The 18602-nt window shown below is 31.7% G+C and overlaps 1 protein-coding gene across 1 annotated transcript in view; it reads right to left on the bottom strand.

The window, feature by feature from the left end:
• LOC143058857 (adhesion G protein-coupled receptor B1-like) overlaps nucleotides 1–17220 on the bottom strand; it is a 30496-nt gene extending 13276 nt beyond the window's left edge. The window contains exons 1-12 of the mRNA XM_076232339.1: nucleotides 15993–17220; nucleotides 13230–13429; nucleotides 12141–12329; nucleotides 10158–10229; nucleotides 9392–9497; nucleotides 8991–9110; nucleotides 8034–8112; nucleotides 7458–7579; nucleotides 6477–6519; nucleotides 4768–4891; nucleotides 2146–2249; nucleotides 1187–1289 (exon numbers count right to left, since the gene is read on the bottom strand). Coding sequence (XP_076088454.1) covers nucleotides 1187–1289; nucleotides 2146–2249; nucleotides 4768–4891; nucleotides 6477–6519; nucleotides 7458–7579; nucleotides 8034–8112; nucleotides 8991–9110; nucleotides 9392–9497; nucleotides 10158–10229; nucleotides 12141–12329; nucleotides 13230–13429; nucleotides 15993–17214 — 2484 coding nt within the window. The 5' untranslated portion in view covers nucleotides 17215–17220. The remainder of the gene's footprint in view (nucleotides 1–1186; nucleotides 1290–2145; nucleotides 2250–4767; nucleotides 4892–6476; nucleotides 6520–7457; nucleotides 7580–8033; nucleotides 8113–8990; nucleotides 9111–9391; nucleotides 9498–10157; nucleotides 10230–12140; nucleotides 12330–13229; nucleotides 13430–15992) is intronic.
• Between the last annotated feature and the right edge of the window lie 1382 nt (nucleotides 17221–18602).

Raw genomic sequence — 18602 nt, forward strand, 5'->3', positions numbered from 1 at the left:
ATCGATTTATGACTTTTGAACAGTGGTATTTTAACTTCATGATATCTCAAATTTCTGCAATATTTTACAAAGACAATGCCAAATTATTTATGGGCTTTATTTCCGTATTTCAAATTATTTGCGCTATTTTGTTTACTCTCTATTTGGATACCACGTTAATCAATCAATCGAGTTATTCTTCATATTCTATCTACTCTTCATTTGGACGCCATTTTGACCAATCGATCGATTTATTCTTCATATTCTGTCCCAGTGACGTGATATTTTATATTTAAGCATAAATACATATTTGCTATTCAATTTTTTACCCATTTTTCTCTATTCCGTAAACCCTACCTAGCCACTCATTTATTGGAATGTTTGACTTACAGTATACTGCATTCTCTATAAACAATTTAAAATTGTGCATTCATAGTGTTTTACTTACTTCAATGTGAATCTTTGAGAATGTAACCCTAGCATTAATTAGAACAATACGCCAGATTTATTTAAATAAGAAATTTTCCATTAACGATCTGTTTTTTTTTGTGACATAGTATTGTACTATTTTTCTCAGGCTAAAACAGACGTGAATTGTCTTGGCTATTATGTGTACCACCATTTTTGTCTAGCTTTTTTATTTTTTATATTTTGTTTTAAATCGAGTTACAAGGAGTACTAAATTAGTCATTATTCCTCTATGTCGATATATATGCCATTCGTTAAGATTTCATTTAGAAGTCTTGTTAGATACAGACAATCATTGATATTATAACCGTCGGACACACATGACCAATGTAATGACAAGGATATGCGTCAACCGTGCAAATAAAATTCCATATCTTATTTGTCAAACAAAACAACATACAGGTTAGAATTCCTTGTATCATCATAGATATTGTACAGTAAGACACCTTAATTCTCATCTATAGGATTCCAATCTCAATGTATATGATAATTTAGACCATGAAAGTTATAAAATAATGTTACTGTGTAAAGTAATTTGGATTTTGACATAATTAACAGACACTTGTATGATGTTAAAGAAGAGGTGTTGAAATCTTTATGTCTTTTTGTTATTTGTGTTATTGTATTGACTGACATATACTAGTACTTATTGTATAATACAATTTGTTACTAGTACTTATATTTCCCTTTATCCATACATATATATTAAATATATGCATTACATTTATATTATCATTACCTTATTCCCAGTTCTTGTAACACCAGCTAAGAACAGGCCATACGACAAAATTAAAGCCACACACAAGTTCATTAGTATTTTTGCTCTATCACTTCTTACGTGTCTACAAGTATAACAAATAGTACTGCCTTTTAAAAACAAAGTCATCTAAATAAGTGCCATCATTTTAGTGCATATTATGAGTACAGTATTACATTGCATTTCATAGCTTGATTTTTTCACATACTATATATATTTTATAGAATGTTGCAGAGTTAGCTAAAGCATATTTTAAGATTGCTGAATTAATTGATACATAATCATTAGGATATTGCTCTCTTTATCTGAAAAAAATATTACTATAAAAGAGTTTTATTGTTGTTAAAACATCAATGAATACATTTTCATGATTAAATAACAGAAAAAAAACATTGTCATAAACACTTATTAGATTGTTTGCCAATAGATATTTTCACCGTTATGACACTAGGTGATAGACTATGCTCTTTGTTTATTATGTAATTAAGAAAGAAATTCTCAGTAAATATTTTTAATTAAAATTAATAAAACAAATGTATATGCATAAGGTGAAGTTAACATTAGTTAAAATAAATATTAAACGTCATCTCTGTAATTTCTTTTTAGAGAAAACACGGAGATGTATACCTTAAAATCCTGATGATGTTAAAATGTAATGGTTGTATTTGATAGACTTTTTACTTGATAATCATATTCAATATTTACACGAGATAGATATTGCATATGCTAGAACCTTGTGTGACTTCATGTTGTTCTTCAAAACATTTGATTTTTTTCACTTAACCATTTCCAAATGTTCTTGAGTTCAGCACTTTTGTTATTTTACCGTTTGCTATCATTAATTCGGGAAAAAGGTAAGTCTAATGTCATTTGTAGATGTTCAATAGTTTTTTTCATGCATTATAAATCTGATCACTATAAATAATTGCATAAAAACGTACCTCCATAAAACAAAATGTACAACGATCGTGAATATCAGGAAGACAATAGACACAATACATCCAGCAGTTGATATTATACTCAATGGTTGGCTGTGCAAATCGGGCTATTTAAAGACAAATTTAAGTTGGTAACGTTCATGGCATTAAATAACAGTTGATGCTATAAAACATACGCACATGTGCAGACAGCGTATGACAGATTTTTAATGTATGATTTGACGCTTTTCTCTGTCAGCTTCATATTAGAATGTAGGTAACAATATTGAATTTAGGCTCCGACAGCAAACTTAATTTGCAACCATCAAATTGCCAATTGATGCCGTCTTATCTAAGAATACAATAAAATTATCCCCTTAAACATTTCAATGATTTGTAAATGATGTTTTTCCTTGTTGCCTTTATTACGAAAACTCCAATAATATGACCATATGCAGATTTGAAACACTGTTTAAACTTGCTAAATGATTTAGCTCTGACCGTTTTGTTCGAGTATCACTGATTAGTGTTGTGCACACGAAACGTTGATTGCAGAAAAGATTATAAGCTAATTTTGATTGATGACTTTTTGCATGTCATGAGAACATGCTATATATATTTAATACGTAGCATAACAGTATCATTAGATACTTTTTACATCTTTATACGAACAAAACATTGAAAACAACAAATGGCAAAACGTCATCGAATAGTTTTCGACAAATCGTATAAGCCGTGGCCAGGTCAAATCAACAGGCCTACGAATGTCCATTTTTGCAGTGTCTGATAAATATGTATAGTGTGATGAATTTTTATGGTTATAACAAAATCCAAATTTGAAAACTACAAGACGACGAATTATAAACAACACATTGATTAGAATTAATATACTTCTTTTTAAATTCTTTTTGGGGTTGTTCAAGCATTGTCTTAATCGCAATTTGCAAGAGCAGAGAAGCGCTTCATTAAAAAGAAACGATAGCATAACAAAAAGCGTCAAATCCCCCTAATAATATATATTTTCAATTTATTTCACTTTTGATCAAGGTTTTTAAACTCAATGATATTAAGGTTAACTAGAATTGATATAAAAAGAGGGACGAAAGATACCAAAGGGACAGTCAAACTCATAAATCTAAAACAAACAGACAACGCCATGGCTAAAAATAAAAAAAGACAAACAGAAAAACAATAGTACACACGACACAACATAGAAAACTAAAGAATAAACAACACGAACCCCACCAAAAACTAGGGGTGATCTCAGGTGCTCCGGAAGGGTAAGCAGATCCTGCTCCACATATAACCGTTTATCGGACAAATTTCCGTCAATAGCTATGACTAATCTGGTTAGTTCATCAAATAATGCCTCAACAATAGAATCGTACACTGATTGGCATTTTTTTTAATCTGTAGGGTGAAAAGACAAACACAAAAAATACGAAGAAGTCAGGATTGACGGATATCATATTAAGGTAATAAAGCTTAGAAAATTTGTTGTTGTATTTTTGCTATTTTGGCCTTATGATGTAGTTCACTTGTCACAGGTTATTTTTTTATCAATTATTTCACGGAAGTTTATAAACAAATAAAAAGTAAAATCACAAAAATACTGAACTTAGAGGAAAATCAATTCGGAAAGTACATAATCACATGGCAAAATCAAATAACAAAACACATCAAAAAACGAATGGACAAGAACTGTCATATTCCTGACTTGGTACTTGGTAAAGTACAACTGAACAAATGCAGTGACTAAATATAAATTAAGTGAAAGGATATGTATGTTCTGTAATAGTTATCCCACGAGGACGTGGTGTGTCAGTATAAGATCACCCCGATGGCCGGAGGCCAGAGGGTGATCTAACACTGACACATCAAGTCCGAATGGGATAACTATTTTACATCCCAGCTGTTGTAGATTAGACGAAAAACCATTTACAATTCATAAATTCTAGTTTAGAACGTCACACAACCATTATAATATATTTTATATATTAATATATAATGTATACCCTTTATGACCCCCGGACACGATGAGCAGATATGAAACAATGTCAAGTCGCCCCACTGGCCAATCGGCCCAAACTAGATCGTCACTTTATACAAAAAAATCGACCCACTCTTGTTTACAGACTCGCCTCACTTTTGAAAAAGTGTAAAAATCAAATTGAACAATCAGTCTGACAACTTACTTATAAAAGAAAAGGGTTTTAACCCCATTGCATAAAGGTCTACCAACTCGCCCCACTTATAAAAATATGCTGTGTCCTTTAAGTATGTTAAATTACTGATAGTTTGTATCCAGTCGTCCTGGTGTAGTGGTATGTGTCGTGGTCAGAAAGATAAAAAAAAAATATGTCGTGATCTGATATGCAAAAGGTCTTGAGTTCGAATCCCAGCATACGCACTAGATTTTTTCTACGTCAATTTTGATAGATAGTCTTTTCTGTATAATAAATTATAAGTTTTATAGTGGATTAGAAATTCCCGCCAAAATGTTACAGAACAAAGAAAAGCATGCAAAACAAAGAAACTCAAGCTGGGGTGGTCTGGTAGGGATGATTCGACTCAGATCACCCCTGTTAGAAAAAAGGAGCTGGGATGTAAGTTTTGTGAATGTTTTGAAATCATTTACATTTTTACCGTTTTCACTGGGCTCATCAAAATAGCAAAGTTTGTGGTATGGTTATATTGGCAGATTGTATAACTATTGGTTGATTCAATAACTGTAGATCCTTCTGTAGACCATGCTCCATTCGGAGTGTCTCTGTAGTATGAAATTATAATGATAATGATATTAACGTCATAATTACATCAATCATAGATACATGATACTAAAAATATTTAACTAATTATGATAAATATAAACATTGTAATACCCGTTCATGTCTACTCTGTGTGTTTAGATAGATGTATTTTTAACTGTATTTATCTGATGAGTTACGTGTTGTTTATTCTTTACCTTTACTTTTCTATGTTGTGTCATGTGTACTATTGTTTGTCTTTTTTCCTTTTGATTTTTAGCCATGGCGTTGTCAATTTATTATCGATTTATGAGTTTGACTGTCCCTCTGGTATCTTTCGTCCATCTTTTAAGCCTTTTCGACTGCTTTTTATAGTTTGTTTGTAAGTTATATTGTTATACATCTGTCAGTGGGATGTTCAGGGTCCTGCTAAAATGTATATGGAATTGTTGCTTCGCATCAGGATGCGGAGCTAACAGTTTCAGTCGACATATACGCCATCTTGAATTAATTACTAATCACGTATCTGATTTGTTTGCATTGAGATACATCAACAGCTATTGGCTTAAATTATATAAAGATTTACAGACTTTTCTCGACCAGGATAAGACATCAAATGCCGGAAAATTAACTATGAGTATTTCAGTTCCGATCAACTGTAATAAATTCATGTTCGTTTTATTATGCAAATATTTCGCAAATAATTGCAATATGTAAAAGTCAGTTATTAATACATTTTTATTTGCTTTGTTACTCTGCAATTTGCACGATTTGCTTTGCTTAACAATGTTCCTATGTATTCAATGTTAACAAAAAAGCATTTTCTGTATTCTAAAACTTCTGACAATCAAGGCACTACTCCAGAGAGGCACACCTCAATAGTCGTATCTATTTATAATTTTTTACTTTTCAACAAGTTATTAATTTTTTTAAGGCATGCGTGTATAATGCACACTCTTTATATCGATCAATATCTAAAGATACCACATTTTCAATAATAATTCAACAACCACATGCACACATATTACCTCAAATAAGGATAGAGCTTTTAAGAAAGCTCAAAATCGTAGTAAAATTACATTCGTATGTTTTGTCCTGTATATATTATCTTTTCTTGTGTAAAACATATTTGACAACAAAACAAATACTATTTGTTAATTGTGAATTGGTATATATCAATGTTGAGGAGACCAAAACTTAGCCTCTGTTTGTTGACAATCCTCTTTAAATAAATGAAGAACTTAAATAATGTAACATACGTAACCCGACTAAATTCTGTATATGCCTGTCCAAAGTTAGAAGCCTTTAATTTAGTTGTTTTCTTTTTTTGTACATAAATGTTTGTTTATCAGTTTGAATTGTTTGACTATGCAATATGGGCTTTACGCAATGGATCTCTCATGGAGAGTTGTCTTATTATCAATCACACGACATCTTTTTGGATATACGCATCTGATGCATATCTACATAAAAAATGCCTGTACAAAGTCAGGAATAAGAATAAGACTACGAATAGGAATATTTATTAAATCCACTCCGAGCATATACATCATTTCAAAATGTGTAACGTGTTTATAGTCTTTGTATGTAGAAGCATGTAAAACTTACGGTATATCAAAATCCCAGAATCCGCAGAATGGTTTTGAGTAGCCTGCCTGTGCAAAAAAAATCAAATAAAATGTTTTGAAACGAAGAGAACAAATATTTTGTCAATATGTAATCGTTTCATACTATGCATCTTAGTATACACAAGTATCTTTTATGAAGAGATAGGAAAAAGGGTTAATCGGTAGCCTTTTTTCATGAAAAGGTAAGACATGTTAAGGGTGTTATTTGGTCTGTATTTACGTCAACAGAAACAAACAATACACTATTTGCTTCATAAAAGACGGTTTAAGAGGTATGTATACTTAGGTAATCTTTAGTTAAGTGTAACAAATATATAAAGCTCAAAATCGCTCAAAGTATACAGAAAAAGATTAGTCTCAATACAAACTGAGCTATCAAAAATCAGGTAAAAATACCCTATGACTTGTCTATGATGATCGAATGACGAATAAAGTTAGGATTCCCATTTTTCAGTAGTGGTAAACCGTAAGCCTCGTCGTATTTTGTTTGCACATTCACATTGATACTGTCCTTGTGGTCGTGTCTCATGATAAGTACCTCATTTAGAGATGTGATGTTCACCAATATACTGTTTTAGCCGGAATACGAGTAAAGTATTGACCAATAAGATATTTCCTTGGCCAATTTCATGCGAACATGATTTTGTGATATAAGATCCTTAAGATTTTATTTATCCTATAAATTCGTTTTATCAGAGAAAATGTGTTGATTACTAGTAAGTACAATTACACATCATGACAATTTGCGAGTAATCCATGTATTAGAAACGCTTATCCTGGCTTCTCACCCGTTTTCACTTCGTTTTAAACTCATGACATTTATCGAGTTTTGTATATCTATACTTGTATATTCAAAGTGAATTCGCGTGGTTAATAATTATGTGCATACTTCTAATTAACGTACGCTTGAAATTAAATCGTTTCTATAAGCATGTGTTCACCTATAGCTAAGAAATATCACTTGCCGATATGTGCTGAAATTTTATAATCAAAGGATAATCTAAACGTTCTGGTGTTGGCTCAATAGAAAAGTCCGCAACGAATGAATTCACACCATAGCTATTGTTTGTTAGACTCAGTTCTCTGTAAAAAAAACATAACCAAAAGGGTAGGGTTATTTTATGGCACATAACTCCAAATAGCATTGTTTGTGTCAAGCATTTTATCAATATATTCTAAGCTTGTAACTAAAAACAACTGTATTATTGATTAAGAGAGTTGTCTTCCTTATCTAGAGAACACATCGTACATTTATATTATAATTCCCTCAAATTCTCCAAATAGTTTTGTGCTACCTTAAATATCAGTTTCAAAAGGAAACACTTTATGTTTTATCAAATACTATTTATGTTTTGATGGAGACTTAATTAGAATCGCAAACTCTCAACTTTTGATGAAGCAAATATCATAAAAGCAATAACAATTTACGATGTCCAATGTTTTCCTGAATATATAAAACACGTGTCTCATTTTAAAATCTTGCAGTCGAAAGGGAACCATGGATTCTAATTAAGGAAATAAAAAAATATGTACAAACCCATTTTGTTGAAAATAGTCAGGAAATATCTTCGAAATATTTCTGTAGAACACAGTACTATATCCAGTTATATTCAGTTCTAAAAATATATAAACGAAATTTCGTCGTTCAAATGATCAAGAATGTATATCTCACGAAATAATTCAATATTTGGTGACTATGTTGAACGCATCTATCCCATCGAACAAGAGATAAAGGATATACAAGATACAGTTAAGTCGGCCTCACATCTTGACTTACATCTAAAAATTGACAATGAGAATCGGTTGAAAACAAAAGTTTACGACAAAAGAGGTTATTTCAGCTTTCCAATTGTGAAATTTTCATTTCTTAGTAGCAACATTCCAGCAGCACCTGCATACGGGGTATATATCTTCCAATCGATACGATATGCCCGTGCTTGTATTTCCTATTATGATTTTCTCGATGGAGAGTTGCTGCTCACAAGGAAGCTATTAAACCAAGAGTTCCAAATGGTGAAGTTCGAATCATCCCTTCGTAAATTTTACGGACGCCATCACGAGTTGATTGACCGTTATGGAATAACCGTTTCACAGATGATATCGGATTTGTTACTTACGTCGTAACTAAAATCCCTTCCCTTTCATGAATGTGACCTACCGAATTAGACTATTTACCGGATTTGTTATAACATGAGCAACCCGACGGGTGTCACATGTGGAGCAGGATCTGCTTACCCTTCCGGAGCACTTGATATCATCTTAGTTTTGTGGGATGGTGTTGATTATTTTTTAGTTTTCTTTATTGTGTCATGTGAACTATTGTTTGTCTGTTTGTCTTTTTCATTTTTATCTTGACTGTCCCTCTTGCATCTTTCGTCCATCTTCTATAGGAGATCTGACATAAACACAATGCATAATCTTGCAATCGTCTCGCAATATTTATATTTTTTCTTCGACATATACACTTGAGAAAATGAAAAAACCTGAAACATACCATCAAAGTTTTTCTTATCCAGGGTTATTTCAGTCTGAGAATCAGCAATCCAAGATTCTGATATCTTTGATTTGACAGGGACAGTTAAGTCTACAGCTCGAATCTTTCCTACCTCAATCACTAAAACAGAAGCAATCCACATTTATAAAATTTTAGCGACAAACATTATCGTGTTCTTGTGAATAAGATCATGTATTTCTGATAAATTTCTGTCAAAACTGAACTTCTTAATTTTACTTCTTCTGGTTATATGAAACATGAAGTGTAAACACAATTTCTTCTGATTACATTTTGGATTCTTATTTTGGCCACTATTATACAATAAACACACAACAGACGCCCTAAAGGGGTATATTAGTATTGTAAAACTTTTAATAACAAGTGTGTATAGTGGAACTTACCTATATTCTTATTCTCAACGACGTTATATTCCTGTTCAATAACATTAGTATAGCTCTTTGTGTATAAAGTAACAGATTTTACCAATCCTGTTATACTGCTAGGTCCCTAATAGTAGAAATGTTTATAATAAACACAATATATCAATGTCAACAAATTAACCATATATATTGTCTTATAAACATGTTATATCTGGTAGGAATCCAAATTCATGTCAAGTTAATCCAAGGTAAATTGTTGGAACAAAAACAAACTTACTGTTATTATTGTGAAGTCAAATTAGATGGATAACAAAAAAAAAGTTCTTCGGTGTTCTGGTTTCTGGTTATCAATAAAGGAGATTGGAACACTGGAACACCTCCGACTGCCTATATAGTATGTTCTGCGTATTGTTGTCGATAATTGATAAAGCTACCAAGTTTATAATGTCCGCGCTGACCCCCCCCCCCCCCCCCAAAAAAAAACAAAAAAAAAAAAAGCAAAAAAAAAAACAAAACAGTTTCTATTACCCTATTTTAGTAGTAAAGAAGCATTAACACAATATCAAACTCATTATAAAGAATTCAAAGGGGAAGTTAATGCTCTAAAAAAAAATATTTCGCACTCTTATATAAAAATTGAAATAGTTTTTTTTTTTCTATATCTTTTATGTTATTGTGTCACGTCTTACAGAGTATAAGGTTTAGCAACAATTTTAACAACTTTATTAACTTTTCAGATAGAAATTCTCTTTCGTGCTTTATCTTGTAAATTATAAAATAGGCCTACCTTCAGTTTCAACTCATTCCAGTTGTTGCTGTTTTTATCATCCAGTAGACTGTTACAAAGGGAACCAAATATCTAAAATATTGAAGTGTACCTTTTATTCTGTTTTAAGCCAAACTGATGAAATATCTTCCTGGTAACATGACGTATTACAAATTCAGCATATTCAATTACGTTACGTTTTGAGTATAAGTGACGGTGTATATGAAGTAATATCTTCTTAACAATTCCAAACTCAAAGCTTTAAGATACTTAAACGTTTCGGACAATCTCCTTTGAATTGGTTATCATCTATCATAGTGGATGGAATATCGTAACGTAGATTATTTTTTGTTAAAACTACTTCAAATAAAGAACAAACATTATTAGGTCTTTCCACTTTTCTGTGGAAAGACCTATTGTTTTTCTTCTGATTATATTTTTTCTTCCGCCTAATTTTGTTCTTGCAATAAATATTTGTTTCGCAATATGTCGCTTAGATATTTGGTATATGATATTGAACAGTTTATGCGCTTTTGAAATTTACCCTGCGTAACCGAATTCTTTTCTTTGTAGGAGTTATCTCCCCAAACACTGTTTTCCTTGTGTCCACGACTCCTTCGCAACCGTAAAAGATTACGACAAATTTATTTCATAAAATTGCTCGTTATATCCTTCGCATGATTTGTCCAATTTCGACCGAGCAATATGAAGGCTCCATATGAGAGTTATTTCCCCTTTTTTATTTGAAATTTTGAAATGTATTTTAAACTGGAACACCATAAGTGATAGAGACCTAGGATCTTTTGATTTGAGGTCCTTGGTCCAAAAAGATGAAAATTAGGTTAAGGTCAAAGGTCAAGGTCATATCCTAATTTTTGAATTTGTCTTATTTTCACTCATTTTCATTAACCTTATAAGATATCGACAAATTATTTTGTATAAATTGTTAGTTGCGACATGTGGTAACTAAATAATTTTAGCTGAAAGGGTGCGTAAATAATGAATGGGAGTTTTCACCCCTATCATATCTTAAATTATGTGTAAAGTGATATAACTTATTAACCATACATATTAGAGACCTAGGGTCTTTTGCTTTAAGATCCTCAGTTTGTTACATTGAAATTGAGGTCAAGGTTATAGGTTAATTTGACGTTCTAGATTTTGACCTTTGCTTTAAATTCATATTTATACATCATAAAGCCATATGAACTGACATTTTAGACTGATTTTTTATATCTTAATATCAAAATAGATATTAACTGGTGGAGAGACCTTCAATTGTTCTCTGAACAATTGGTTTTTAATTTTTATAAGTTTTCATTACAATCTTGCCAAAATATTTTTTAAGCTTATGCTCTGGTGGTGCAATATATATAAAATGATATGTCGAGTTTCCTGTAAGTTAAAATGTTTAAAAGAATTAGATTAACCTGCAGTTTTCCTATTCAATACTTGAAAAAAGCTTAAAGCATTTTTTCCAATCAAGTACTTTATATTTTTGAATCGATTGCATCTGAAAAAGCAAAAGACACACCTTGATCATGTTGATCGTCTTTAATATTATGAGTTGCTTAAGTTGTGTTGTCTTGCTCACACATTGTTGTCAATATTATGGAATTTTGTGCGAATACCAAACAAGTTAGATTTTTTAATCTACAAATCTACAAAACCAGGTGAAATCTATCATATTCTACACAATGGAACGCCTGTAACAAATCAGTTAATGACAGTTGTTTTCCTTTCGTTTACTGCGTTTTAGCTTTTGAAATAGCTATTTTATGAAGGATTTTCCGTTATTAGTTTTGCTAGGAGTTTTGTTATTTTACTTTTTTGTACATAATCGTTAGAATATGTTATTTCTAATTTTAGAAACACTCATCTTTGATTGAATGTGACAAAACCTCAGAGAGTTCGATGATTTTGTTATTTCACTCTTTTGTATATGATTTAAAATGTTCTGCCTGATTTCAAAAACGCTTATCATTGATTGAATTAGACACAAACCTCAAGTTGATTGTCTGAAACTGCTGCTGTGTTTTTGGCTACATGCTCTGAAATGTCTTTCAATATTGCTGTTGATGTTGCCATGTCACCGCTTCTGAGATCATCAGACTCGCTCGTCAGATTATTTAGCTCGTTCAGAATATCATTTACTATTGAAGCAGTATTATCGCTATTCTGGAGCATACTTGCCTTAAATGCAAATAAGTGGATCTATCAAACTTTAGAAGTATTTAAATCAGCGTTGCTAAGATTTTTTACTAGTTTCAGAAGCTTTCATGTTCATTCATAAATGTGAAGTTCACAATCAGAAATATTTCCATTTTTTATGTTGTAATGACTTTAAGATTATCAATTTATAACTGTAGTAATGTTGTAAATAGTTTAGTTATTAATTTTATCTTGCTTTCAATTTTTCAGTGTTTTTGAAAAAAAGAAAAAAAAAGTTGTCACTCATTCATTGAACATGTGCCGCTGCATTTTGTTGATATCTACATGATCTAGACAACACATTATTTTGGATTTGAATTAGTAGTAATCAACACGGGTTTTCGTGGTTTTAGACATTTTGAAAATGTCAAGTAAATCCTGAAGTAATAATGTATTTCATTTGCTTTCAAACGTTCACTTTTTAGCCTTTTTAGCGACGGAAAATCTTCCAAAAACCAATATGAGCATTATTCTGAATAATATAAATCAAGTACTGGTAGTCGAAAAGAACCCACAAATGAACTAAGTCGATGGAAGATCGACGTTAACCATACAGCATTGCCACCAATAATGTATTAAAAAATGTTGAATAAACCTGAATATTTGTAAAATTCAGGTTAAAAAACGGTTTATTGAAATAATTTCTTCAATATGATCCTTTTCCAGGTTTAAAAGCTTTTTTAATACGCCTTTTTAATTTTCAATCGATTTTTCAAAGACTACCTTTGAATAACAGTACAGGAAGGAACATGTTATGTACAATAAAATGGTAGTGAAAAATAATTTCTTAATACTTTTATTTGCATTTGGTGATACTATTTGGTTAAAGTTATTATTCGAGAGATATTAAGAATTGATGAACATTAAACATGTTAAATTTACCTGTTTTTGTAAATTTTGAATGGCCACACTTGTACATTGGCTGTTATCCGGTTCTTTCCATTGACCTCCTGTGCCACACAATCGGGAGACGGTACCAGTATAATTTCCAGTACACGCCATTTCAATTACAGTACCAACTTTAGTTTGGTCCCATTTTGTGTTGAATCTGTCGACATTTGTGAGACAAAATTCTGATGATTCTGCAATAACATTGATAAATAGTATACATAGATGCATATAGATCGTTTGATACCCCTTTATTGTGCATATTGACATTGTTTAAAGAATGAAATTGTTTTTCTAAAAAAGCGCTTCGCCATAAGATAATTAGCTGCCTCTAAATGACAAAGAAAGTACATAATAATGAAATGTTTCTATGCATACAAACTTCCCAAAGGATGTTCGAGGTATCACCAACAAAGAATTAATTATTCTTGTACCCATGTGCTGACATTTTAAAATTCACTGCGTATTAAACATATCAAATCACCGACAATTTTTTTATCTAGCCTCAGTGTCAGATTGCCCTTATAAGATTTGACTTTTAATAACATTTGTAACATGTGTAATGATAAGTGATCTATAATCTTCAGTTTGGTTGTCCTTTCAACAGTTTTGAATTTTTGTGACGATTTGGAATATATCAAAGTAGTTTAAAAAATAAAAAAGTTAAATAAAGAGATCGAATGAAATGGTTGATAAGTTCAAAAAGTGTAGACACCTTTCAAATGGGGAATTTTCATTCTCAGTTATTACAAGAATAAAGAGATTTGATACCAAAACAGTTTATTCTTTCTCATATCTTGACTAACATCTAGATAAATGAAGGTCGGTTAAGTACACAACAACTTTTATAGCTGAATATGTGGTATGGGCTTTGCTCATTGTTGAAGGCCGTACGGTGACCTATAGTTGTTAATGTCTGTGTCATTTTGGTCTTTTATGGATAGTTGTCTCATTGGCATTCATACCACATCTTCTTTTTATATTAAGCTTCCCAAGTGAAAACTTTCTATGTCTATGACGCAATATTCTAGCAGCGTCTGGATATGTAGTATACATCGCTCTGCTGATACGCTATTTCAGGGCTTGTGTTTCTTATCGTGATGTCGTAATTTCACCCTAGGTTTTAGTGGAGTTCGTGTTGTTTCTTATTCATTATTTATAACTGTTGATGCAAACTTCCTTTGGTTTGGTGAGTCTTTGTTTACTCCTTGGATTTGATTATTACACACTATCCTTGGATTTGTGTGTAACTATATGACCACACGACGGATGTAACACGTGGAGCTGGATCTTCTTACCCTCCCAATGCACCTGAGATCGCCCCGGTCTTTAAATGGGATTTGTTTTGTTCAGTCTGTAGTTTCAGAATCTAATGCATCCTGGGTAATATTTTCAAAAGCGTACACCAAAGCGTTTTGATTGGTTTAAAACGTTATAAACAATGGAAATTCAACCAATGACGGAACGTTATTTTCACTTTGGGGTACGAACAATGAAATTACCCATGATGCTTTAGATTCTGAAACGGCCAATTGTCATTCGTATCATTCGTCTCTGTTTCGGTAAGAAAAAAACAATAATCGACCAATAAATGCCGAAGTGGTGAAAAATCTCAATTCTAATTACACAATGCTTCTGGAATAAGATCTACAAAACTTATAATAACAAAGCTTATGAATATGTTTTCATTACAATACTGAATACTTTAGATGAGAATTTTAAAAAACATTTTTTTTGAAGCTATATCTATTTGTAGGCTAAGCAGTCTGCAAAAACAATGCAGATTACCTTTAATAAAGCGTCGTAACTGGAGTGACGCTCTTGATATACATACATGATACAATATGATAACCGACATTTAAAATCTGTCGATGTTATCATTCACGATCTAATTCATGTATAGTTCAATGAGAAAGATATAACAATACATAATTATATATCAGTTTTACAAATCATTGATTTAAATACCTCTTTAAGATTTTTAATGTTAAAATACTAAGTATGAACATATTTTATATATATGTGTTTAGTAGATCATTTAACAATAGATTACTTCAAACATATATAAGTGAATTTATGCACCAGGTGTAAATAAAATATATGTTCTTCTTGTTTCAGCGTTAAAAAATACAGCTGGCTTATATTTGATAGGAATCATGATTTCAATGCATACATTTCTAAAGTATAGAAAACATTTCATTTAGTAAGTCACTAATTCAATAACCAAATAAGACGTTTCATTTTTATGTTTAATAGTGCGAGCTATTTGAGATAATAACATAATATGGAATGAGAATACGACAACAATGCATCTACATATTTGTTTGTGGTGTACCTTTGTTCATTGTTAAAAAGAGCTATTGAAAAGAAATTACATTGCATGGCTATGAAATCTTTAGCAAGTCTTTTGTCCTTATATCAATATAAATTTTTAAACTGCAACTACATGTTTAAAAAATGAATCGGTATAATAAACACCTGGTGTTTTACAAAAGTTGAATTTTCTATAACAAGTTTGAATAAAATGCTTTTGAATAAAAGAAACTAAATTGTTTTAATAGTTACAAGGCTTATAATTTAAAACGCAAGACGCGCGTTTCGTCTACATAAAACTCGTCAGTAATCATGGTAATGCTCAGATTAGAATAGTTAAAACGAAACAAGTACAAAGTTGACGAGCATTGAGGGTCCAAAATTACAGAATTACTAAAATATTCGGTTGCTAAACTTGTAGAAAATAATTAATTACTACATTACCTGTTTGTGATGCTATAATTTTGAACGACAATGTTTCGCATGTAGAATCTAAGCATCCTTTAACTGAAACAACTTTGAATGATATATCGTCGGTATTCCCATGCAGACTATCTTGTTGCACACTATTCCTTAATTCGTCTACCACTGCATCAAGATCGACTGATTCTGTGATATTGACTGCATTTAAGTCATACGTTTTCCTATTTGCAAGAAATAATTCAATATAAATTTCTGTAGACAGATGAACACTCAAGTTACTGTTTAGTTGAGAAAACCAGAGCACCCCCTTTTCTTGCCATTTAAGTTTAATTGCTAGGTTTTCAACAATTTCCAAAGAGATCATCGTCTCATCATCGAGCACTGAGCGACGACGCCGGTCTAAAGCAGCTTTAGCGTAACTTATTGTCAAATCAAACTTTCGTAAGTCTTCGCCAAATGTTACATTTCGGTAAAAAGATGCACTACAGTTTTTTAAAGTATTAAGCATAGTATCAATAAATATATTTGTAGAATGATAAGATGATCCCAGGGTTGATCTGATTGTCCAAAATACCTGGAAATAGTCTGTTGCAGTGAGTTTACAGATGGAAACATCCAATAACTTCGTGTGCGGCTGAATATAACACGGACTATATGAATCAGTTACTACTTTTTCAACTACAGTGCATGATAGAGAACGCCATGGACGGAGAGTTGAGAGGATGGAATATTGTAGACATTTCCTCACTTCTTCAATCCATTGTTTACCATGATTTGAAAAACTGTCATTTAGGGAATACATATTGCAGAAAGCTGTATCAAATTTAAGTGCATACTCTATGTGGGTATCATTGCAACTGAATTTCTTTTTAAAGCAGTCGTTATACCAAGAGCAATTTGTTCCTGATGGAATGTAACACTGAGATGGTAGTGATAGTTCCGTGCTGTTATATTCCTCGCCAGATGAACATACACAATCGTCATACACGACACCACTAGATATACTGTAGATCTCTATCATACATTGGTAGTAGCAATACGTGGCAGTGCTGTCTGAACAACTGAGTCTTCCATGAGATATTGTTTTAATATATTCATTCAAAAGACAGGTTCCCCATTGATATTTAGAATACGAACTCGTACTTTCGTAACATTCCATTTTTCCATGCGGTCCTGTGTATATAGAACAAATTCCACCAAACACAACTGGAAGAAAAATAACTATGAAAGTAATCCCATACATTATCAAATAATGATGCATGTTAACACGAAACGAAACCATACATATATATATAAAAAAAACTAAACGCGGAAGTTTATTCCTTGAATAAAGTCGGAGGTATTAACATTCTGACACAAACTCACATATTTAAATATTCCAATAGGATAAGTTTATTCAAGTAGAACAAAATATGCAATTGATTAAAAAATATTTGGACGATTTAATAAATGTTTTAATATTTCAGGGTAAGACAGTTTTGAATATTTATCAATTTAAAGTAGAATAACACTTTTTTGATGAATGATGATTGACCTGAAATTTAAAAAGTGTATGTTGATAGATATAGAAAAGGTCGGTAGAAACTGTAATTCTTTTTTTTTAAGGGGGATTATTATAAAGTACACAAACATATAGCTTTCCAATTGCATGCCTGATGTTCTCCAGACATTAATCAATGTTTCGGATTACCCCCTTTTTGTTTTGTGACAGTTCCACGAATAACTCAACAAATTTTGAATAATTAAATAGTGAATAAAAATGACATGCACATAAACATTAATAGCAACATCACGGGTATCAGGTATTACAGTGAAGGTCGTGTGGTCTTAGTATTTCTCGCCTGTCTACACTGAGGTTGATGGTTCCAATCCCGATCGAGGCAGGTGAGTTCGAATCTAATCTTACTGACATATTTCAAAGTGGTGTACAGTTATTTGGTAAATGCATAAAACAAGAATGGTGGTCGGACTTTGATGTTTGATCTTTACATTTTACAAATTAAGAAAGTGAATACACAGCAATGTATATAAAAAAAAACCATCCTAAGTTGAATGTCTTTCTAATGCATCAGTACAGTTTCGTTAAGAAAAGCGCTTCGGACACAAGAAATTATGAAACGTGTTGTTTTCATTTTTTTACATCGCTGGGTCGATACCTCTGCTGGTGGACTAGCATTCCCGGATGGTATCATCAGCTCTGTAGTCAGTACTTCAGAACTGACATGATTTAACAAACTTTACAAAAATTTTCCGTTTATAAATTTTGAAATTATTAAGAAACTAAGGTTTCAACTCCCTCAGGCAAAGTTGGCTTTTGATGAGTTTGGCTATTTATTTTAGGAATGTTTGACATTTCGCTCTTCAACGGTTTCGGTACTTCTACATCCTCGGATTTCAAATGTTTGGCTTTGAGCGTTCCTGATGAAGGTAAATCCAGAAAAGCGCTTCGGAAGCAAGAAAATATTAAACGTGTTGTTTTCAATTTTTTACATCACTGGGTGGATACCTTCGCTGGTGGACTAGCATTCCCCGATGGTATCATCAGCTCAGTAGTCAATACTTCACTTATGATTTAACAAGCTTATTTAAACTCAAAGAGTCCGTTTATAAATTTATAAATTAGGTATTTTT

This window comes from Mytilus galloprovincialis, chromosome 14 (assembly GCF_965363235.1).
Source record: "Mytilus galloprovincialis chromosome 14, xbMytGall1.hap1.1, whole genome shotgun sequence".
NCBI lineage: Eukaryota > Metazoa > Mollusca > Bivalvia > Mytilida > Mytilidae > Mytilus > Mytilus galloprovincialis.